Source organism: Trachemys scripta, chromosome 24, assembly GCF_013100865.1.
Source record: "Trachemys scripta elegans isolate TJP31775 chromosome 24, CAS_Tse_1.0, whole genome shotgun sequence".
NCBI classification, from domain to species: Eukaryota; Metazoa; Chordata; order Testudines; family Emydidae; genus Trachemys; species Trachemys scripta.
The window spans coordinates 3403988-3428629 of NC_048321.1; the positions used below are offsets into that span (position 1 = coordinate 3403988).

At 49.0% G+C, this 24642-nt stretch overlaps 1 protein-coding gene across 1 annotated transcript; it reads right to left on the minus strand.

Annotated features, from left to right (window-relative positions):
- Positions 1–4935: 4935 nt before the first annotated feature.
- Positions 4936–24642, minus strand: LOC117869833 (IgGFc-binding protein-like). The gene is made up of 8 exons (XM_034756944.1): positions 24586–24642; positions 23772–24336; positions 21219–21814; positions 20484–21054; positions 19777–19976; positions 16743–17123; positions 14016–14302; positions 4936–5355 (listed from the first exon to the last, which is right to left on the minus strand). The coding sequence occupies exons 1-8, from the start codon at positions 24640–24642 to the stop codon at positions 5298–5300; spliced, it is 2715 nt and encodes a 904-aa protein (XP_034612835.1). The 3' UTR covers positions 4936–5297.

Sequence of the window (24642 nt, forward strand, 5' to 3'; positions counted from 1 at the left end):
AAGAGTAGGTTAGATAAATGTCTATCAGGGATGGTCTAGACAGTATTTGGTCTTGCCATGAGGGCAGGGGACTGGACTCGATGACCTCTCGAGGTCCCTTCCAGTCCTAGAATCTATGAATCTATAGCCTTATGAGCCTAATGGGTAATCTGGCCCTGCACATTGCAGTCACACTGGGCTGGTCACGTGTTGAGGATGGGAGAGGAGCAGTGGGGAGCCACAAGCACTGGTGTCCCGACTCCCGCCCCCCCAGCCCTCCAGGCAGAAGCCAGGAACATGGGGCTGAAGCTCCAAACCCCAGTGCTGCCCCCAGATCTAAAGCCCTGAGCCCTGGTGCTCCCAGGGGACGGATGGACAGAGGGACACACACACACACACACACACTCTCTCTCTCTCTCTCTCTCTCTCTCTGAAGTCCATAAGGTCTTGTTCGGAGTTACGGACATTTCAGAGTTACGGACAACCTCCATTCCTAAGGTGTTTGTAACTCTGAGGTTCTGCTGTATCATTGGATTGTTTATAATTTTTTAAAATAAGCGTAGACTATCCACCTTTAACCACGTATGTATTAACTTTTTAAATTTTAGGCACCCCTAGAACGCTGGCGCCCGAAGGAAGTGCCTACTGTGCCTAATTGGAAATCCAGCTCTGGCTACAAGCAGTAGTCTGCCAGCTGGAGATTAACCTATATGGATCTTGATTTGTATGCAGAGTTGTAGTCATGCTGCTCCAGGATGTAAGAGGGACAAGGTGGGTGAGGTCATATACTTCTCTTGGTGAGAGAGAGACCAGCTTTCAAGCTTACACAGAGCTCTTCTTCAGGCCTGGCAAAGGTACTGGAGTGTCATTGGAGATATCCTATCTCCTAGAGCTGGAAGGGACCTTGAAAGGTCATCAAGTCCAGCCCCCTGCCTTCACTAGCAGGACCAAGTACTGATTTTGCCCCAGATCCCTAAGTGGCCCCCTCAAGGACTGAACTCACAACCCTGGGTTTAGCAGGCCAATGCTCAAACCACTGAGCTATCCCTCCCCCATAGTTAAATACAAGGTAGAACAGATTGTTTAGCATAAGTTAACACTTATTTCAAGGGACCATTCAAGGTTAAGTGGCCTGTTAACACCCCTCCAGTCCTGGGGAGTGGGGAGGGGGTGAGCAAGTTACAGATTGTTGTACTAAGCCGTAAATCCAGTGTCTCTGTTTGGTTCACGATTTTCAGTGTCTAGCAAAGCTATGAAGTTAAGCTCCCAAGATCGTCTTCTGAAGGTGTTGTGCAGGTTTCCTTTGAGGATGGGGACAGAGAGGTCAGATGTGGAGTGATGGCTTTCTGGAGTCTTCACCCAGGCAGGACCATCCCTACCCAGACACAAAGTACGCAGCTGCATAGGGCACCAGGAAATTTGGGGCGGTGAAAGGTATGTTGTGGAGTGATGGTCTGGTTTCACCCACACAGCTGTTGTTGGGGCATTTAGTGCCCTGGATGAGGTGCCCCCCATGTTGTGATAGGTGTGTGTAGGATGGGACGTATGTGGGGGGGGCAGTGAAAGGTATGTTGTGGAGGGTGTTGATCATTGTAGCAGTGGGGATATAGCTGCAGGTTTTATGTCTGTTGTCCTGCTGGGGTCTAGTGCTGCTTTGAGCTAGCGTGTCCAGCTCAGAGGATGAGCTTGGCGAAGCTGGGGGGCTGTTTGAAGGCCAGAAGAAGGGGTTCAGGGAAGATTTCTTTTAGGCTGGGGTCCCCATCAAGTGTGGGATGTAATCGTTTGATGATGATACCCGTATGGTTCCAGTGTGCGGTGGTAGGTGACAACTAGGGGTGTGCGGTGGGAGGGGTTTTTATTTCTGTACTGAAGCAGGTTCTCATGGTGTATTTGGTGGCCCATTCTAGGATGAAATCTACTAAGCAATTACAGAGCTGGGTGGGTGGAGGGAACCTAGTGCTGGGATAGCAAGGGGCCGTGGGTCAGGATCGAGGGGCACCGGCAAAATTGTGGGGGGATTAGCCCAGGGCTGGGATAGCAGGACTCTTTGCAGGATGGGTTAAAATGAAGGAATTTCTGTCTTGGGACATTATGGGCACCTCACCCCTTGCTCTGAAGCGTTCCATACTGGCCCTGTCAGCATGGCCGGTGCAAGGAAGTTTTGCTCCCTAGGTGAAACTTCCACCTTGCGGCCTCCCCCCCACCCCTTAGCAGCTAACCACGCCCACCCACTCCTCCCACCCAAGGAGCCCCCCCCGCGGCAGCTAACCCGGCCTGGGGAGCCCCCCCTTGCAGCAGCTACCCCCCCTTGCAAGCTCCCCCTCCACGGCAGCTAACCCGGCCCGGGGAGCCCCACCCCGCAGAAGCTAACCCCGCCCCCCTTCACGGCAGCTAACCCCACCTGGGGAGCCCCCATCCCATGGCAGCTAACCCCGCCCGGGGAGCCTGCCCAGCTCTCCTCCGCTGAGCACGCTGGTGCTGCTCTAATTCTCCTCCCCTCCCAAGCTTGCGGCGCCGATTGGAGGAGACTTAGAGCGGGGGCTGTGTGCTCAGCGGAGGAGGCAGAGTGGAGGTGATCTGGGGTAGGGAGCAGTTCCCCTGTGCGTCCCCCTGTTACTGTGGGCAGCCCTCCCCGTGCCCCCGCCCCAGCTCACCTCCACTCCACCTCCTCGCCTGAGTGGGCTTTTAGGAGCCCTCAACCACTAGGCACCCTAGGTGGCCGCCTAGTTTGCCTAAGTGGTTGCACTGGCCCTGCCTGTCAGAGGCCTGATACCAAGCTAGATGGGCCCATGGGTTTGATCGCGTAGGGGCAGATCGCGTAGATGAGTCCATTGATCTCATCCACAGTGGCAGGGATGGGGCAGGCGGACCAGGCAGAGCTTCAGCTGTGGAAAAAAACAACCGAACAGTGGAAAAGTTTGTAAAAACATTTATTGCTTTATCCCGAAATCAGCAGGGCTGGCCAGAAATGGACAACAAGAAAGCAGCATTTCAACCGTTGAGGGTAGCATTTGTAAAATAGCTGCTGGGAAGCATGTCCCCACACCTGGTTGTGCTGGGTGCGTAACATTATTTCGGGCAAAGGTGGACACAAGAACAAAGGGATATAAACTGACCATCAGCAAGTTTAGGCTCGAAATTAGACGAAGGTGTCTAACCATCAGAAGAGAGAAATTCTGGAGTAGCCTCCCAAGGGGAGCAGTGGGGGCAAAAAAACGAACTGGCTTTAAGACTGAGCTTGATAAGTTTATGGAGGGGATGGTGTGATGTGTTTGGGAGGGGGAGCGATAGCTCAGTGGTTCGAGCATTGGCCTGCTAAACCCAGGGTTGTGAGTTTAATCCTTGAGGGGGGCCACTTAGGGATCTGGGGCAAAATCAGTACTTGGTCCTGCTAGTGAAGGCAGGGGGCTGGACTCGATGACCTTTCAAGGTCCCTTCTAGTTCTAGGAGATAGGATATCTCCATTAAATTTAAAACTTTATGTATATGGCCTATGCTCGACTGCTAATAGCAAATATGCCCAATGGCCAACGATGGGACACTACACAGGGAGGGCTCAGAGAATTCTTTCCCTGGTGTCTGGCTGGTGGGTCTTGCCAACATGCTCAGGGTCTAACCCAGGGGTGGGCAAACTCTTTGGCCCAAGGGCCACATCTGGGAATAGAAATTGTACGGCGGGCCAGGCATACTCACAAAATTGGGGTTGGGGTGCGCAAGGGGGTGAGGGCTCTGGTTGGGGGTGTGTGATCTGTGGTGGGGCCAGAAATGAGGAGTTCAGGGTGCGGGAGGGGGCTCCAGGCTGGGGTGGAGGGTGGGGTGCGAGGGATGGTCTCTGGGGGATGCTAGGGATGAGGAGTTTGGGGTGTAGGAGGGTGCTTCGGGCTGGGACAGAGAGGTTTGGAGGGCAGATCAGGGCTGAGGGTTAGGGTTGAAGCGTGGGGGGGAGGCTCAGGGGTGCAGACTCAGGGCGGAGCTTACCTCAGGCAGCTCCCGGAAGCAGTGTCATGTCCCTTCTCTGGCTCCTACGCTGAGGTGCAGCCAGGTGGCTCTGCACACTGTCCAGTCCGCAGGCACCGCCTCTGCAGCTCCCATTGGTTGCAGTTCCAGGCCAATGGGAGATGCAGGGGTGGCGCTTGGGGCGGGGGCAGTGTGCAGAGCAGAGCCCCCTGGCTGCCCCTACACATAGGAGACAGAGGGGGGGCCATGCCATTGCTTCCATGGGTCACGTGGAGTGGCCCCCGACCCTGCTCCCCGGCTGGAGTGCCAGAGTGGGGCAAGACCCAGATCCCGCTCCCCAGCGGGAGCTCGAGGGCCAGATTAAAATGGCTGGTGAGTTGGATCTGGCCGGTGGGCCGTAGTTTGCCCATCCCGGGTGTAACTGATCATCATATTTAGAGTAGGGAAGGAATTTGTCCCCGGGTCAGATTGGCAGAGACCCTGGGGTTTTTTTTGCCTTCCTCTGCAGCATGGGGCACAGGTCACTTGCTGGTTTGAACTCTGTAACTTGAAGTTTTTAAATCATGATTTGAGGACGTCAGTAACTCAGCCAGAGGTTATGGGTCTATTGCAGGAGTTGGTGGATGAGATTCTGTGGCATGTAATGTGCAGATCAGACTAGATGATCATGATGGTCCCTTCTGGCCTTAAAGTCTGTGAGCCTAATAGAGATGGGCAAATAATTGATTTTTTAGTTCATTTACAATTTTGAAAAGTCAGGGGGGAAAAACTGTTCCGGGCTGGACCGAAAATGTAACTTTTCGTCATTTTTGGCTCATTGAAAACTTGAACAAAAATTGTTTGGGGTTCAAATGAACCATTTCATTTAAATTTTGACCACTCCAAAATGTTTGGGGATTTTTAAAAAATAAAATAAAAAGAAATTTTGAAATTAAAATTGAAACATTTTTTTTTTGAAAGCATCAAGACAAAGCCCTCTTTTTTTTTTTTTTTCCCCTTAGATTTTTTTCTTAATGAGCAATTTGGCAAAAATCGACACAAATTTGTGGAACGTTTTAATGTCACCAATTCTGCAGTTTTGGCCAAAAAATTTCAACCAGCTCTAGTGCCTAATTCCTTTGGATGCTTTTGATAATGCAACCCTGACAGTAGAGAGCTCTATACAATGCGTGTGTGTGTGTGTGTGTGTGTGTGTGTAGGCTGAGATATCCAAAGCTGGGAACGTGGTGCACCCAATTCCCTCACACAGCTCTGGACACATCAGCCCAGGGTTTCAGCCACACACATGGCCTGGTGAGTCCCAGCTGCCTCCAGCACTCTGTGTAGTGAGAATTCCTGGGCCAAACCCACGCTGGCGCCGTCTAATGTGCAAGGACCAACGGAGCTTCCAGGTCAGTTCGCACCATGTTAGAAGCGTGGCTAGAAGAGAAAACACATCCGGGCATGAGCTGGGACGGATGCCCTGGCTGCCTCTTTGTAACAGAGTCCCTCTGTACGTCCTCTTGGGACTCTCTTGGCCGCCTAGACTGCTCTGCTTCTCCCCACGCCCCTGAGCTGGCTCTGTCTACCCAGCTCGCCCCAGGAAGGGGAGGCAAAGATTCTGGCATTGCTTCCCCTCCCACCCCCAGGACTCTGCACCAGTTTGGTCCAGTTTGGGAGGCAGACGATCCCAGTTCACTGAATAGGTGGTGCTGGCTGACCTGGCCCTGCCCTCTCCCCCTGTTTCTGAACTCCCAGGTGCCATGTTCTTCTGCCCCCAGTAGCCCCACACCCAACCCCTGTGACCAGCTGCCCCCTTAGCACTGGTGCCATCTTGCTCCCCAGCCACCCCTCCTCCCTTGTCCCCCATCTCCCGTTCCACATGGGGAGCTGCTCAGAGTAGCCACTCCCTCCACCACTCAAATCCCACAGCCCAGCCCCACTGACACATAGACGGGGTAGTTCCACCCCTTGTGGGAGGGGCCTGGCTGGGAATAGGAAGGGAAACTCCACCCACAAGGGAGCGGGGCTCAGTTTGTGAACAGGCCCAGGCCCTGCTAGGTTGTGGGACGGCTATAGGGCTGAAGGGGCAGCAGTCCCTATCAGATGACCCCCTTCCAAAGCCAAGCCTTTTCACTTCCTACAGCAGGGGTGCGCAAACTACGGCCTGGGGGCCGGATCTGGCCCCTCAGAGCTTTGGATCCGGCCCATGGGACTGCCCCCCAGAAGCGCTCTCCAGAAGTGGCCGGCACCACGCCCCTGCGGCCCCCCAGTGGGGGAGCAGAGGGCTCCGTGCTTTGGTCTTGCCTCCAGGCACCACCCCCTGCAGCTCCCATTGGCCAGGAACAGGGAACCGTGGCCAATGGGAGTTTCGGGGGAGGTACCTGGAGGAGGAGCAAGGGCAGCACACATAGAGCTCTCCGCCCTGCTCCCCCAGGGCCTGCAGCACTTCCTGGTGCGGCGCGGGGCCGGGGACAGGGCAGGCAGACAAGGAGCCTGCTCTGGCCCCGATGGGCACCACTGCCATTCCAGAGCCCGAAGCCCTCCTGCACCGCACCCCCCTAAGCCCCCAGCCTGCTCCCTGCTCCCACCGCACCCCCCTAAGCCCCAGAGCCCGAAGCCCTCCTGCACCGCACCCCTCCTGCACCCTAACACCCTGCCCTGAGCCCCCTCGTACACACCACACCCCTGTGCACCCCAACCCCCCTTCCCTGAGCCCCCTGCCATACCCTGCACCCCTCCTGAACCCTAACCCCCTTCCCTGAGCCCCCCATACACCTCACTCCCCTCCTGCACCCCAACCCCCTGCCCTGAGCCCCTTCCTGCACACCGCACCCCATCCCACACCCCGCGCTCTCTCCCACACCTCAACCTCCTGCCCCAGCCTTGCATACAATTGCTCCACCCAGATGTGGCCTTCGTCCCAAAAAGTTTGCCCACCTCTGTCCTACAGGATGGGGGAGGAGAGTGTTGTTTGTGACATTTGCTGAGAGACCAGGCTCTGATTGGCTGCCCTTCCCCAGCAAGGCAGAATCATGGGGCAAAAGGAAGCCAATCAGGTGGGGGCGGGGGAGGGGGCATGTGTGGTTTTCCCACCACTCTGGAGAAGGGTGTGAAAACCCAGAGTCAACAGGGAACAAGCCATCGGGTTGGCTGCTCTGGGTATGACCGTGCCTTCGTTTCCCCCTTAGTATAACTGGGATAATACCCTCCTCACTGCCACATTCAGGTGGTATATGTTTACATTATAGGAGGGTGGGCTGAGCGACTGGCTATATATCTATATCTATATACCAAGTGACTTAGCAACCTTACTGTTCTTTTAAGATAGCTTNCACAAAAGCTATCTTAAAAGAACAGTAAGGTTGCTAAGTCACTTGGTCAAAACTTAGGAAATGCCACAGTTAAGGGTGGCCCTGTAAAAACTTAATTCAGCCCCCTTTTGCATATGCATTATTGTGATACAATCTTTTATTCTCCACTCTGGCAGAGGAGAGGCATCTGGTGGGTTAGAGCAGGTGGGCTGGGAGCCAGGACTTGTGGGTTCTATCCCTCCCTCCCAAGGCTGCTGGAGCTGACCAGTACTTTCCCTTCAACTGTTCCTCCCAGCAACTAGGTGCGAAATGGAGAACACTATGTCTCCTCAAAAAGAAGAACAGGAGTACTTGTGGCACCTTAGAGACTAACAAATTTATTATTATTATTATTTTATGCATCCGAAGAAGTGGGCTGTAGTCCACGAAAGCTTATGCTCTAATAAATTTGTTAGTCTCTAAGGTGCCACAAGTACTCCTGTTCTTCTTTTTGCGGATACAGACTAACACGGCTGTTACTCTGAAACCTGTCACTATGTCTCCTGTGCTTTCTGTGGTCCCCCTGCTGGTTTCCAGCATGGAGGAGGAAGACACAGCAAGAGGGGTGCAGAGCTGGGCACAGTAGGAGGAGAGAAGAGATTCAGGGAGGGGGCAATGGGGCAGGTTCAGGGGCAACCTTAATTCAGCCCCCTTGTGCATTTGCATTATGATACAACCCAGGAGCGGTGCCAGGGTTTATGCCACCCTAGGCGTCAGCGTTCCTCCTCTGAGCATTCAGCGGGGGGGGTCCTTCCGCTCTGCACCTTCGGGGCACTTTGGCGGTGGGTCCCGGCGCGAGTGAAGGACCCGCCGCCGAATTTCCACCGAAGACCCGGAGCAGAAGGACCCCCCCACCGCCGAATTTCCCCTGAGGGCGGCAAAATGCCACCCCCCAAATCCTGCCACCCTAGGCGAAAACTGCCTAGGGTCACCTAGTGGAAGTGCTGGCCCTGATACAACCTTAAATACAGTAGTCCTCAAACTTTTCATTGCTATCGCTCCCCACCCGCCCCCGGGGGGCCTGGAGCAGGGCCGTAGCTGTGGACTGGCAGGGGCGGGGGCTGGCAGAGGGGCCCTGGGAGCAGGGCCAGGAGTGGAGCTGGGTGGTGTCCTCTCCCTGCCCCCCACTCTCCGGGGCTGGCCTGGGCCCCAGCCGCACCCCCCAAAGATCTCTGCGCCCCCAAGGGGAGCACACACCACAGTTGGGGGATGGCTGCTTTAATGATATTTTAATGATATGATCACTGACTATTTCTCCACAGGATCCGCACCACTGTCAGTGAATGGGGAGTTATTCAAGAGTTCTTTACATCCCCTTGGGCATTTCCAGGGCACTTGGACTAATCATATCCGAGTGCTTCGCAGTCATGAATGGATTTTTCCGCACCCAATCCCTGTGGGGAGGCACTAGCATCCCTATTGTACAGCTGGGGAACTGGGGGACAGAGACTTAAGGCCAAAATTGTCAAAAAATGTCTTCTAATTCTGGATGCCTAATTTGCGATGGTTTTCCAGAGTGCTTAGCATTTCCATAGCTCTGTCTATGATCAAAGCCCAGCTGCCCTTGACCTCAGTCATGGCTGGGAGTGTGCAGCACCTCTGCAAATCAGACCCAAGGTCTCATAGACTTTAAGGTCAGAAGGGACCATTATGATCATCTAGTCTGACCTCCTGCACAACGCAGGCCACAGAATCTCACCCACCCACTCCTGGAACAAACCCCTAACCTATGCCTGAGTTATTGAAGTCCTCAAATCATGGTTTAAAGACCTCAAGGTGCAGAGAATCCTTCAGTGACCCGTACCCCACGCTGCAGAGGAAGGCGAAAAACCTCCAGGGCCTCTGCCAATCTGCCGTGGAGGAAAATTCCTTCCCGACCCCAAATATGGTGATCGGCTAAACCCTGAGCATGTGGGCAAGACTCACCAGCCAGCACCCAGGAAAGAATTCTCTATAGTAACTCAGATCCCACCCCATCTAACATCCCATCACAGGCCATTGGGCATATTTACCTGCTAATAGTCAAAGATCAATTAATTGCCAAAATTAGGCTATCCCATTATACCATCCCCTCTACAAACTTATCAAGCTTAGTCTTGAAGCCAGATATGTCTTTTGCCCCCACTACTCCCCTTGGAAGGCTGTTCTGGAACTTCACTCCTCTGATGGTTAGAAACCTTCGTCTAATTTCAAGTCTAAACTTCCTAATGTCCAGTTTATATCCATTTGTTCTTGTGTCCACATTGGTACTAAGCTTAAATAATTCCTCTCCCTCCCTGATATTTATCCCTCTGATATATTTATAAAGAGCAATCATATCTCCCCTCAGCCTTCTTTTGGTTAGGCTAAACAAGCCAAGCTCTTTGAGTCTCCTTTCATATGACAGGTTTTCCATTCCTCGGATCAACCTAGTAGCCCTTCTCTGTACCTGTTCCAGTTTGAATTCATCCTTCTTAAACATGGGAGACCAGAACTGCACACAATATTCCAGATGAGGTCTCACCAGTGCTTTGTATAACGGTACTAACACCTCCTTATCTTTACTGGAAATACCTCACCTGATGCATCCCAAGACCGCATTAGCCTTTTTAACGGCCATATCACATTGGCGGCTCATAGTCATCTTGTGATCAACCAATACTCCGAGGTCCTTCTCCTCTTCTGTTACTTCCAACTGATGTGTCCCAAATTTATAACCAAAATTCTTGTTATTAATCCCTAAATGCATGACCTTGCACTTTTCACTATTAAATTTCATCCTATTACTATTACTCCAGTTTACAAGGTCATCTAGATCTTCCTGTATGATATCCCGGTCCTTCTCTGTATTGGCAATACCTCCCAGCTTTGTGTTATCCGCAAACTTTATTAGCACATTCCCACTTTTTGTGCCAAGGTCAGTAATAAAAAGATTAAATAAGATTGGACCCAAAACCGATCCCTGAGGAACTTCACTAGTAACCTCCTTCCAGCCTGACAGTTCACCTTTCAGTATGACCCATTGTAGTCTCCCCTTTAACCAGTTTCTTATCCACCTTTTAATTTTCATATTGATCCCCATCTTTTCCAATTTAGCTAATAATTCCCCATGTGGAACCGTATCAAATGCCATACTGAAATTGAGGTAAATTAGATCCACTGCATTTCCTTTGTCTAAAAAATCTGTTACCTTCTCAAAGAAGGCGATCAGGTTGGTTTGGCATGATCTGCCTTTTGAGAAACCATGTCTCAAATCAGACACCCAGAAAATGAGAAACCCGGAGTTAGTGACCCACTAGGAGAACGATGGGTTAAGTGGCTTACATCACATAGGCAGAGGCAGGGATAGAATCCAGTTCTCCAGGGCAGGATTCACACCACAAGACCCTCTGTTTTTTTCCTTCAGGCCCCTGCATCATGCTCTATAAACCTTCCAATCCCCCGTAATTAATTGGAGCCTGGACATAGTGGTCAAGGGGGAGGGCCTTTAGTTTTGCGTAGGCCTAAACACACCCTTCAAATAGTGCACACCTTCCAACTTCTGCCATCAATGAGGCCAGGGGTCCTACAGACAAGAGTCTCTATCACTACACAACCCTGATTCATCCCTGAGCAGGTCCAATCTGGGCATTGAAAGACCAGGTACAAATTGTCTGTGATCATGGAATTAAAGATCCTAATGCATATGCACAAGGGGACTGAATTAAGATTACACAGGCAACCTTAATGCTGGCATTTCCTAACTTTTTGAGGGTTTGATTGTGGAAACATAAAGTTCTTTTAGTGTAGTTTGAATTTTCTGTAACATTTTTGTTTCGTTTCTCTACGTACAGTGTATTTCTAATCAAAAGCCTTTGAGATTGTACTCTTGCTACAAGCTGCCCTTGGAATCTTTCTTTGTTGACACATTTTTTAAACAAGTTTTCTATCCATGCAAAATTTACTAGTGAGGTTTATCTTGAATAGATTTGTGGTAACAAATAAATTGGGAGGGGGGTGTGGATTTCTGATCATTTTTTACCATTTTTCATCGTAACTGAACTTTTATGAACCAGTGGATAAACGTTAAGTGCTGCACAGATACATCATATGCTCATGCATCTAAAAGTTATGTGCCGTACACATAAGCTTGATGGGCCATGTGTGCAAAAGCATAATGGGTGTATGCTTGTAAAATAGATACTGTGTGTGCATAAGCATGTGTACAAATAAGCATGATTCATAGATTCTAGGGCCATTATCTAGTCTGATCTGGCTAGAACTGGCCAGAGAATCTTACCCAGTAATTTTTCCATCAATCCCATAACTTCTTGTTAGAGCAATAGCATAGCTTTTAAAAACACTTCCAGTCTTGATCCAAAGATTGAAAGTAAAGGACAGTCTGTCCCATCCCTCGGTCAGATGTTCCAACAGTTAATTCTGCTCACTGTTAAAATCTGTGCCTTATTTCTAGCCTAAACTTGTCTTGCTTCAGGTTTCAACCCCTGGATCTCATTCTGCCTTTTTCTACTGGATCAAAGAGCCCTCTCTGGTCAGAAATCTCCTCCTTCTAGAGGAGGTCCTTACAAACCATGATTAAGTCACCTCTTAGCCTTTGTTGGATAAGTGAGATAGATGCAGCTCCTTTAGTCTCTCGCTCTAGGGCGGGATTTCCTGACTGTGGATCATTCTCGTGCAGAACTGGTCAGGAACTTTATGACAAAACAGGTTTTCTTCAGAAAATGCTGACTGGCCAAAACCAAAACTTTTCATGGGAATGAACCAGTAACAACACATTTTTGTTGAGATAGCTTTCTCAGGTCCAGGATGGAATTTCTGACCAGAACCAGAAAAAGATCTGCCCCAGAAAAGCCAAGAGCCTGGCGGGGTGGACAGTCACCTGGGATGTTGGAGAATGACAGAGCAGAGACTTGAACAGGGGTCATCTATTTTGCAGGCAAGTGTCTTAACCCCCAGACTACTGGGTAGCCTGGGGAGAAGCTTTCTCTCCGTGAAACACTTTGAAAGGTCTTGGTTTTGTCTCAATGCGGAATGGGAAATTTTTTGAAATCTTGAGAAGTTTTGCAGGACAGGAAATATTTCCCGTCCACCTCTTCTCTTGTAGCTCTTTTCTGAACCTTTTCAGTTTGTCAGCATCTCTTTTTTAAGTGTGGACCTCTGAACTGGACCCAATACCAGGAATGAGCTTATAAATGCCATACATTGAGATAATACCATCTCCAACTTGACATTCCACTACTGATGCTGATGGGTCATGCACATAAAACTGATGGACTGTGTGCACCTGGGAAGTATTAGCGCCATTGTATAAGGCATTGGGAAGACTTCATTTGGAATACTGTGTCCAATTCTGGTTACCCCTGCTCAGGAAAGATCAGTTCAAACTGGAACAGGTGCAGAAGATGGGTGCAAGGATGATCGGGGGAATGGAGCCTATCTTATGAGCAGAGACTGAAAGAGCTTGGTTTCTTTAGCTTAGAACGCAGGATGAGAGGAGATATGATTGCCCTCTGTAGATGCATCAAGGACTAAACATCAGGGAAGGGGAGGAGCTATTGAAGTTAAAGGACAATATTGGCACCGAAACAAATGGGGATAAAATGGACATGAACAAATTTAGGCTGGAAATTAGCAGGAGATTTCTAGGGGAGTCACGTTTAGGAAGGAATGAGGGCAAACAACCTAACTAGTGTTAGATGGAGCTTAATACATTTATGACCGGAATTATAGGACATGTTGGCCTGTGATAGCAGGGACTGGACTCAATGACCCAGGAGGTCCTATCCAGTCCTATGCCCCCTAGATGGGATGGACTATATGCAATTAAGCTTGAGGGACTATGTGAACATATAAGATTTCTCTGTCAGGCTCTATGCTATTCCATCTGATTTTACCCTACAATGGGAAAGAGGTTTGTTGATGTCCTATTGCTGATGAATAAAATAATCTGTCATCAGGGGCTCTCCTACTAAAATTACATTTTAATTTAAATGAAAAAATCACAAAAGAAACCCATTTTGTTTCAAAAAATTTCTGGGAATTTTTTCAAAGAAAAAATTCACATTTTTTAATTCCATTTCAAATGCAAACATTTTGTTTCTTTTTGTTTTTTTACTCCTCCCTTTTTCCCCATTTTTCCAGTAGAAGCGGAACAGAAAGGGATGAAATAACCAAACGGGAAAAAATGGCCTCCAAACAAAATAACCTTTTTAATCATGTTTCAGTTAGTTTAGCTTCGAACATTTTTCTTAAATTACCCAAACAATTTTGACCAAAGCAAAAATTTTCCATGGAAATTTCTAGTTTGGTCAAAAAGACATTTACAATTAAATGGGTTGACTCTATTCTCCCTTTTATTCCCTTCATAGATCAATTCCAACCTTTTACCCAGCCTCTGACCCATTAATAAAAACCTAGGAAATTAAATCACAGAAAACTTTATTGTAAAGCAATTAGAGTTGATGAAACCAGCCCAGTTAAACCATCAGATGTATGCAGAGCTGACGCCGTGATGTATTAGAAAGAGCAGGTCACTTACCATCTAGAGAAGCATCTTGCCTTTGTGTGTCAGTCACTGTGGACAGAATCAAAAAAGACAGAGAAGCCCCATTGAACCCCCTTCTACTACAGCCTGCTAGTCCCAGGACAGGATTGTCCCTACACTCTGCTAGTACCCAGGGTTTATACAACAGCCCAACTCTGTATCCCAACTACAAGCAGTCATTGCTAGGCACTGACTGAACAAGCCGCATCTGCAGAGCCACTCACCATCCTAAAAAGTCCCTGGCCTTCCAGGCGTCAATGACCTCGGCGATGCTCCCCACGATTTTCCCGCTGGGCAGCCGCAGGTCATCGGAGACGTCGCCGTTGAAGTTCCCACAGGGTGCGCACAGCTTGTTAGCCAGGCTCTTGTCCACCCTCAGCGTCACCTCCCCACTGGGACTGAACAGAACTTGCATCCCCGAGGCCTGGACCACGGCCACGCCGCCCTGAGACTTGATCACAGACACAGCATTGGAGACTTTTGCCGGGAGCTGCACTGAGCGCCCATTCACCTGGAAAGCACAGATGGAGAGGTCAGGGGAGAGCAAGGGTGGCAGGTTTGTAGAAATTTTGGTGGTGCCCAGAACCCACCCTCACAAAACTCTATCCCTGCAATCTCCACCCCCCACCTGCCTAAGGCTCTGTGAGGGAGCTTGGGTGGGGGGAGGAGGTCTGGGGTGTAGGCCCTGGGCTGGGGCTGGGGATTAGGGTGCAGGAGGGGTGCAGGCTCTGGGAGGGAGTTTGGGTGGGGGAGGGGATCTGGGGTGCAGGCTTTGGGATGGAGTTTGGGTGCTGGGTGCAGGCTCCGGGCTTGGGCAGGGGGTGGGGGTGCAGGCTCTGGGATGGAGTTTGGGTATAGGCTCTGGGCTGGGGGTGAGGGGTTCAGGCTCTGTGAGGGAGTTTGGGGGCAGGAGGAGGTGTGTGGGAAGGAGGAGGGGGTGCAGGCTCTGGGAGGGAGTTTGGGGATGGAAGGGGGTGCAGGGGTGAGGGCTGTGGAGTTGGGCTGGGGATGAGGGGTTTGAGGTGTGGGAGGGGGCTCATGGCTAGAGCAGAGGGCTGGGGTGTGGGGTGAGGACTGTGGGTGGGGCTGGGGATGAGGGGTTCATGATGCAGGAAGGGGCTCAGGGCTAGGGCAGAGGGTGGGGTGCCGGGGGGGAGGAATCTGGCTGGGGATGCAGGCTCTGGGGTGGGGCAGGGCTAGGGATGAGTTTGAGGTGCAGACAGAGGAGAACTTCCCCCAGCCCTCTCCGCACCGGCAGCAGTGAGCTCTGGGGGAGGGGCCCCCTGGCAGCACACTGACCCACACCACTGTCACTGCACGTGCTCCTAGGACCCCTCTCAGGTCGAAGAAGCTCTCTTGACTCCCCTGTGGTGCGTGCCGGGGGGGGGGGTCCATCACATGTGCACCTCCTCCCCTGCTGCTGCCCCTCACTGTAGCCTCATTGGGGGTGGGGGATGGGGCTGCCCCTTGCCCAGCGTGGGGCAGGAGCACGGGTGGGGAGACCCCATGTGTTGGTGGAGGGTCCTGCCGGAAAAGGGAAGGGTCCAAGGCAGAAGGGCAGGGGAAGGGCAGCCTGCCCTGCCACTAGTGGACGGGGGCACTAGGACCCTGCAGCAGCAGTTGATTCTGGGAGCCGGCAGAGCTGCAGGGCAGAGGCAGGGGTGCTCTGGGGCCCGGCGGGGGGGGGGGGGGGGGGGGGGGGGAAGCAAGTGGGGCTGGGGGAGAGACCCGGCCCCAAACATTGTTGGAGCTGGGCCCCCAGGCCCTGAATATTGCTGGAGCCCGGGCACCACGGGCCCATACATCTCGCCGCCCCCCTGGGGGAGAACTGGGGAATGTGGGGGTGAGTGAGATGGAACAGCAGGGACTGAGCTGGAGTCCATGGACCATGTTACAAGTCAACGGGGTCTAGAATAAGATCTAGTGGATGCAGCTGCAGGGGGACTCCTGGGCTCTGTTCTGGGTTCTGGGAGGGGTCTGGTGGTTAGAGCAAGGAAAGCCTGTAGTCAGGACTCCTGGGTTCTATTCCCAACTGCTCAGCTGACTCCCTATTTGACCTTGGCAAGACATTTGATCAGTTTATGCCTGTGTTTCTGGGGATACTAAGGCCTGTCCCATTCAATGGTCAAAGCAGATTGAAACCATAGTGGGAGATCTCCTTGCATTCTCCGAGAGCAATAGGGAAGGGTACTTTCATAGAATCATAGACTATCAGGATTGGAAGGGACCTCAGCAGGTCATCTAGTCCAACCACTGCTCAAAGAGCTAGAGAGAGATAGGGCCATGTCCTTTTCTTTCAGCAGACACAGGGATCTGTATTTTCTAGAGCTGAGAGGGAAATTGTTTTCCCATCCCATGAAAATAATTGAGATTTTGACATTTTTTGCCATCCTCAAATGGGAAGAAAAGTCAAAATGTTGAAAAAAACCTGATAATCTGAAAATTGTTTTGGATCAGATCAACTGAAATGTTTCATTTCCATAATTTTGAAATGATTCGTTTTGATTTTTAAAAATGTTTAAACTTTTTTTGTTTTTATAAATTAACTAACATTTCTAAATGAGAAGTTGTTTTGAACTGAAAACCGAAACTTGTCATTTAGAAAAGGTCAAAATGGGACGTTTCAACAATTTCTTTACGAATTTTTGAACAGTTTTTTTGAATTGGGAGATTTATTGAAATTGACCCTCCCAAACAGATTCGATTTTGACAAATTGATATTTCCTGATTGAAAAAAAAAAATTGTCTGAAGATTCCCAACAAGCTCTGGTATTTTCCCCCTCCTGCCCCTTACTTTAGTCCCAGGTAGGGGTTATGGGGATTAATTCACTAATAGTTATCAAGGCCTTGGAGACACTAGATCAGAGTGAAGGATTTTTCACTTGGGCTCCAACTGATGTAGGAAGCTTTTGCCCCCTTGGCTCAGCATGTTCCAACCGGCCCCCTCTTACCCAGGTCTCCATGTTATTGTTCACTGTGATAAGAGCTTCTCGGAAAAAAACAAAGATGGCCGCACAAGCTGGTATTCCGTCATTGGTGCAACTGCTGATGTCTACCACCACCTTGAACCAGGCAGGAGAGCTCTCGTCACAGAGCGAGGCCACTTTGTACGTCCCACTGTAGAGGAGTTTCCCCTTGGCACCATCAAAGGTGGTGAGGTAAGCGCCCGGAGAGACCATGCACCGGCCTTCCTGCTTCGCGCATCCATGCATCCCATCCCTGAGCACGCAGATCTCGCCAGTGGCGCAGCTGTTTTTCTCACAGATGAGCCCACCTGATGGGTGGCAAGTGCATTTCTCTGAGCAGTCACTGGAGATGACATTCTCCCTGGACTGAGGGAAATTCCAAAATAAACAACTTTCTAAAACTTTCTGTTAGGTCAGACATTAGCCTCCAAAGATCAACAGCAACAGTGTCAGAATACCTAGGGAAACTCTCACCAAGAGGAGACGAAAGACCAGATGGGGAAAGACAAAGGATGAAGAGAATGACCAAATAAAGAACAGAAAGACAAAGGCAATGACCCAAGAAACAAGGAGAATGGTGATGATCAAAGAAACACGGAAACTTCAAAGAATGATGGTGTCAATCAAAAAGGATATCAATCAAAGGAAGAAGGAAAGTACAAAGGATGACTGTGAAGATCAAGGAAACAAGCAATTAAAGGATGATAGTGACTTTTACAGAAATAAGGAAAAGACACAGGATGTCAGTGCTGACTGAAGAAAGAAGGAAAAGACAAGGAATAATGTCAATGACCCAAGAAAGAAGGAAAAGACAAAAGACAATGGACATGACTCAAGAAACAAGGACAATTATTTTGTATTTATTATGGTAGTGCCTAGGGGCCAGTCAAGAATGAGGCCTCATTGTGCCAGACACTGTACAAACATACAGTGAGAGAGCCCACGCCCCAAAGAGTTTAACATTTAAATAGACAAGGCAGGCAAAGTAGAGGGAAACATATAAAGGATAAGCATGATGACCAAAGAAAGAAGGAAAAGATAACAGAAGAAGGTGTTGACCAACCACAGTCAAGAAGGAGGGCAACAATGACAGATCATGATGACAGGCCACGGAAATGACATCTGAACAGAATGAGAACCATAAACCAAAATTAAAGACCAAGAAATGAAGATGGAAAAATGAAACCTAGGTCTGTCATAAGAACATAAGAATGGCCATACTAGGTCAGACCAAAGGTCCATCCAGCCCAGTATCCTGTCTACCGACAGTGACCAATGCCAGGTGTCCCAGAGGGAGTGAACCTAACAGGTAATGGACAAGTGATCTCTCTCCTGCCATCCATCTCCACCCTCTGAAAAACAGAGGCTAGGGACACCATTCCTTACCCATCCTGGCTAATAGCCATTAATATACTTAACCTCCATGAATGTATCTAGTTCTCTTTTAAACCCTGTTATAGTCCTAGCCTTCACAACCTCCTCAGGCAAGGAGTTCCACAGGTTGACTGTGTGCTGTGTGAAGAAGAACTTCCTTTTATTTGTTTTAAACCTGCTGCCCATTAATTTCATTTGGTGTCCCCTAGTTCTTATATTATAGGAATGAGTAAATAACTTTTTCTTATTCACTTTCTCCACACCACTCATGATTTTATATACCTCTATCATATCCCCCCTTAATCTTCTCTTTTCCAAGCTGAAAAGTCCTAGCCTCTTTAATCTTTCCTTATGGGACTCGTTCCAAACCCCTAATCATTTTAGTTGCCCTTCTCTGAAATTTTTCTAATGCCAGTATAACTTGTTTGTGATGAGGAGACCACATCTGTACGCAATATTCAAGATGTGGGTGTACCATGGATTTATATAAGGGCAATAAGATATTCTCCGTCTTATTCTCTATCCCTTTTTGAATGATTCCTAACATCCTGTTTGCTTTTTTGACTGCCGCTGCACACTGTGTGGACGTCTTCAGAGAACTATTCACAATTACTCCAAGATCTCTTTCCTGATTAGTTGTAGCTAAATTAGCTCCCATCATATTGTATGTATAATTGGGGTTATTTTTTCCAATGTGCATTACTTTACATTTATCCACATTAAATTTCATTTGCCATTTTGTTGCCCAATCACTTTTGTGAGATCTTTTTGAAGTTCTTCACAGTCTGCTTTGGTCTTAACTAACTTGAGCAGTTTAGTATCATCTGCAAACTTTGCCACCTCATTATTTACCCCTTTCTCCAGATCATTTATGAATAAGTTGAATAGGATTGGTCCTAGGACTGACCCTTGGGGAACACCACTAGTTACCCCTCTCCATTCTGAGAATTTAACATTTATTCCTACCCTTTGTTCCCTGTCTTTTAACCAGTTCTCAATCCATGAAAGGATTTTCCCTCTTATCCCATGACAACTTAATTTATGTAAGAGCCGTTGGTGAGGGACCTTGTCAAAGGCTTCCTGGAAATCTAAGTACACTATGTCCACTGGATCCCCCTTGTCCACATGTTTGTTGACCCCTTCAAAGAACTCTAATAGATTAGTAAGACAATTTCCTTTTACCGGTCTGTAAATGCTGGGATCCCCTCTAGAGCCCTTTTTAAATATTGGCGTTACATTAGCTATCTTCCAGTCATTGGGTACAGAACCTGATTTAAAGGACAGGTTATAAACCATAGTTAATAGTTCCGCAATTTCACATTTGAGTTCCTTCAGAACTCTTGGGTGAATGCCATCTGGTCCCGGTGTCTTGTTACTGTTAAGTTTATCAATTCATTCCAAAACCTCCTCCAGGGACACTTCAATCTGTGACAATTCCTCAGATTTGTTACCTAGAAAGGACGGCTCAGGTTTGGGAATCTCCCTAACATCCTCAGCCGTGAAGACTGAAGCATACTAATGAAATCTGTTCTCTATTGGTGGAGTCCACTGGAAACTCTTAGAAAACTCATACACTTTTTACCAGTTCTACCCTGTTATTCTAAGGCTCTGAGGGCACCAACTGCACAGAACAGCCAGGACCCACCTTGATGTAGCGTCCATCGTGCATGCAGCCGCACCTGTCCATGGACACGCACCCCTCCCCATCGAACATGTAGCCAGTGTTGCACTGGCAGCCTTCAAAGCATTTCTGGGTGCACTGAGCAGGGGCAGACAAGCCAGCACAGGTGAAATCGCAGGAGGTGGTGCACAGCTCATAGTGGCTGTTGAGTGGGCAGGCAAGGGCTGGAGAGAGATAAGCAAGAGAGAAAGAGGATGGAGTGAAGGTTTAAAAATAATTTCCACTGGAGACATAGTTACATTGTCTAGCACAGTGCCACCTAGCTCAGAGCTGGGTGCTGCGGTGGGTTGACTCAGTGGTGGGATCACCTCAGATATGCTTAACCGTAGCATTTACTGCAGTTCAGTGTCCCAGAGCACCAGACATTGGAGTCAGAGCCAGAGGATAGTGTTTCCCCCATTGGGGGACGTTCTTCCAGTCCTGACCCAAAGACCCATGGAGATCTGACCCAAGGGTGGTCTGGCTGGACAAAACCAATCAAAAACACAGGTGCATAAATTGCAATCAGGCATGCTGAAGATGATGTGGCTACAGAGGGGCCACAAACACTCCAAGATATAATAAACCTGAGCTCTAAGTTGCCATCAGGAAAAAAAAATCCTCTGGGGGCTAATGGGCTTGAAATGAAGCCAATGGAAAGACCAGGGCTGTAGGTTGCTCTATAAACTCACGGCAGAAGGAGGCTGTTCTCCAGGCTCTGATCTTGGCCCCAGTTGTCTGGCATGCGGCCGCATAGGCCTGGAGGCTCTGGCAGAGGGTCTCTCCTGTCCCGTTGGTAGCACACATGTCGTGGAGACAGTGGTTGAAGTACGTGGCAGGGCTGACCAGTGAGTGACAATCTCTGAAGGGACCTGAGGTGGCTCTGATCAGCCCACAGGAGCTCTCGGACTGGTACGGTGCTGTCTGGGCCCCATCACAGATGGGACATCTCTCACCGCAGCCATCGGAGCACATGGCACCATCAACAGGCACCTTCCAGGAAATGACAAACTCGCTCAAACTTTGGGTGCTCTTTCCATTGGGCAACAGGGAGTCATCGTTTTTGTCACCATTGAAATTGCCGCACAAGCCGCACATGTGTCCCTTGTAGGTGCTGGGGATGGACACTACGAGGTAGGAGGCAGTGTCATAAAAGACTTGGAGGCCAGAGGCAGACTGGACAATGATGTTGTTCCCTTCCTGGTTGATCCGAAGTTTCCCGTTGTCCATTGTCAGTGGGAGGGTGTAGAGCTCTCCACCCACCTGTGCCAATGAGAGGGAAATTTACCCGTCACTAGTGAGGACTCAGCAGCGGTTTCCTGTTTACACACACACACACACACACACACACACACACATGTCAGGATCACAAATGGTGTGAGTCACTCACTTGGCTTCAAGGAGACTAATCTCAAGCAGGGACTTACCGCCACCTTCCACTTCCTTCCCCTCTCCAGAGAGATGGTGTAACCATGCACAGAGACCACCACCGCCCGCGTCTGAGCCACACGGCCACCACCAGCGCTCTCGTTCTCAACCACCATGGAGAATTCCACCAGCCGGGGGTCACTGCTGCAGACCTTGGCTAAGGTGTAAGCGCAGGAGCCCTGGATGTCGAAGGCCCATCCATCAAATGAGAAGCAGTGAGGGTCACCGGAGACTACGCAGGTTCCATACTCCATGGAGTGGCAGCCCAGGACTCCGTTCTCCACCCTGCACTCCTCATTGGCTCCGCAGGAGGCTGCCTGGCACTCGACGACCCCGTTGCCTTGGCACCGGCACCGCTCCTGGCAGGAGGCGCTGGTGTAGAACTCCTCTCCCTTCTGGTAGTACCTGCCCTCGTGCATACAGCCACACTGAGTGATGGGGATGCACCGGTCTCCGCTGAGGATGAATCCAGCATCGCAGAAACACCCTTCCACACAGGGCTCCTCGCATCTGTCTGGAGCCGAGGGTCTGTGGCAGGTGGCAGGACAGCTGCTCCCACAGAACTCGTAGTGAGAGTTCCGGGGACAGGTGAGACCTGCAGGAAACATTGGATTGAGCATGCAGATCTCTGTTAACACGAAGAAGTCTGGGAAAAGACGTGGTGCCTACTGCTCTGGGAGGGCAGTGGGGTCTGGTGGGTTAGAGCAGTGGGGCTGGGAGCCAGTCTCCTGAGTTCTCTCCCCAGCTCTGGAAGGGAAGTGGGGTCTGGTGGGTTAGAGCAGGGGGGCTGGGAGCCAGGACACCTAAGGTCTCTCCCCAGCTTTGGGAGTGGAGCAGAGTCTATTGGTTAGAGCAGGGTGCAGTCAACAACAACAGCGACAATAATATCAGTTTCTAGCCAAAACTTGTTAAATGGTGCTAAGGCTGAGAATACATATCAGTAATTTAAGGTAAAATGCATTACAGGGGTGTTGCAATTATCCTACCACCAGGCATTGTAAACCCAGGAAATTGAGAGTTAAAGTTAAACTGAAAAGCAACCCAAAGGTGCGGAGGCATGGAAATGAACAGTTAGGACAACCAAAGTGCTTTAACTCTTCCGCTTCATGACACCATGAAATCACCATATGCCTAGCCAGTTATTGTCATGTGGCTGTGGTCCTCTACTAGATTTATCTGATTTTTGAAGTGACAGTCAATGTTTTCTCTAACGCTGGGCAGAAAACAATTTTATCCCTCCCACAAGAGTTTGAGATTCTGAATTTTGGCCCTTTTTGAAATGGTGCAAAAAGCTGAAATGTTTAGCATTGTCACAGTGCAATAATCTGAAACCAGTTCTGATCCGGTCACTCGAAAGATGCTGGTTTGATCATTTCAAAATGTTTCATTTAGATTTTGACCTTTTTAAAAAAATAAACATTTTTAGGTTTTCTAGTATAAGATTTCAGAACAAAAAGTCATTTTGACTCAAGAAAATAAAAGTTTTGATTTCAAAAATGTTAAAACAAGATGTTTGGACAATTTCAATACTCTGCTTCTTTTCTTTTTCTCAAATAGTTTTGGTTTTGACAAACTAACATTTTCCAACAAACAAACATTTTTTGGGGAAAATTCCTGACTACTTTTATTTTTTCCCCTTCTGTTGATGTCGTGGAGTGACGGACTGTCAGGCATGAGATTTTGGGTTTTTTTGGACTTGTGTTAGCTCAAAACTGCTGGAGGTTTTGATTTATCCAGGAGGTCAAACTGCCATATTAGCAAGAGAGATCAAAGCATTGGACACATCTAAGAATTAAGAGACTTCCTTAGAATAGGTTAAAATTGTTCATTCAAAACTTGATTTGGATGAAACAGTGTTGTTGTTGTTTTTCTTGAAACCAAAAGCTTTCAGAAAAAGCTTTCCGTTTTTTAAAATTCTCCAATTTTTCATTAAAATTGAAAATGTTGACAATTCAAATAGTCAGATCTTTGACTTTCCTGTTTTGCCAGTGAATACAGTACAAGGAATAATGTCTAACTTGGTGTCTTTCCCACCCCCACCCCCCCTGCCATTTTTCTCATTTTTCCTTATTCCACTTTTCAAAACTTCCTCCACTTTGAAAAAAGAGTAAAAATGAAACTCTGACTCGTGAGCAGTTTTGAAATTTTCAGAGTAATAAAAGGGGGAAAAAAGAAACCAAGAAAAGTGGAGAAAAACAACCTAGCTATAATTCATTTAATTGCACTGTGACTAAAAACAGAGAACAAAAGGAGATCAAGACAGAAGGAAAAACGACATTTTGAAATGTCCAAAATTCTAATAAAAATCACCAAGAAAATTGGAAAAATGGAAAATTGTTACATTATGAGCCCTGCAAAATGCAAACAAACTTGAATATTTAGGGTTTTTTTATTACATGTCCCCCCTCCCCCTGTTTTTTGAAAGGCTTTGCCTATGACACATGGGTGAGCAGTTCTGATTCTACCCAGCAGAGGGTGCTGGTGCATGTGCTCGTTGGCCAGTTTGTGATTATATTAAACTTATAGCAACATGTTCAGGAAGTGACACTTACTGCAGAATGAGGCCGATCTCCACTGCCCTATCCGGATGTCCCTGGCCTGGCAGGCTGTCACATAGGCACTGATTGCGCTGCACAAAGTATCACGATGACCCTTGTACTGGCAGGTGTCAAAGACACAATCATCAAAGAAGGGGACTGGGTCGATGGCCACGTGGCACTGTCTGAATGGCCCGTTCTGTCGGATGAGGACCCCACAGTACTGGTCTCCCTTGTAGGTTTGTTTCTGAGACTCACTACAGACTGAGCAGTCCCCGGTGCAGCTGTCCGAGCACCCCGGGACGTCACCAACCTTCCAGCTGTCGGCAAACTGAATCTCATCAGATGTCTGAGTTCCATTCTTCATGGTCAGATCGTCGCTGGGGTCCTGATTGGCATTGCCACAGAGGCCGCAGACAGCGTTGGCGTACGTATTGGGTATGATGACCCTGGCATAGCTGTACCAGTCGAAGCTCACTCTCAGGTCGAAGTCGGTCTTGATGAAACCATGAACACCACTGATGTAGGCCTTGAACTTGTGCTGGTGGGAGAAGGGCAGGTCCACAAAAACACCATCCACCTGGAAAAGACATGGCGTGGACAGTCAATGGTCTATTCCTGCATGCATGGAGCTTGCAATACTTCCACATACCCTTAGATGGAGCAGCCTGGACCACCTACTTCCAGAACTGAATGTTTCATAAAACTCTTTACACAGGGAGCTCCAAGAAGTTTATCTAGGAGCCTGCATAGAACCAATCACATTTTCTTTTTTTAACTCCACAGGGAAAATTTCAAGTTTTCTGTGAAAAATCGAAATGTGAAGTACTTCTATGCCGAAGTGCGATGGTGGTGACTCTTGGGAGTTGTAGTTTGGCTGCTTCAT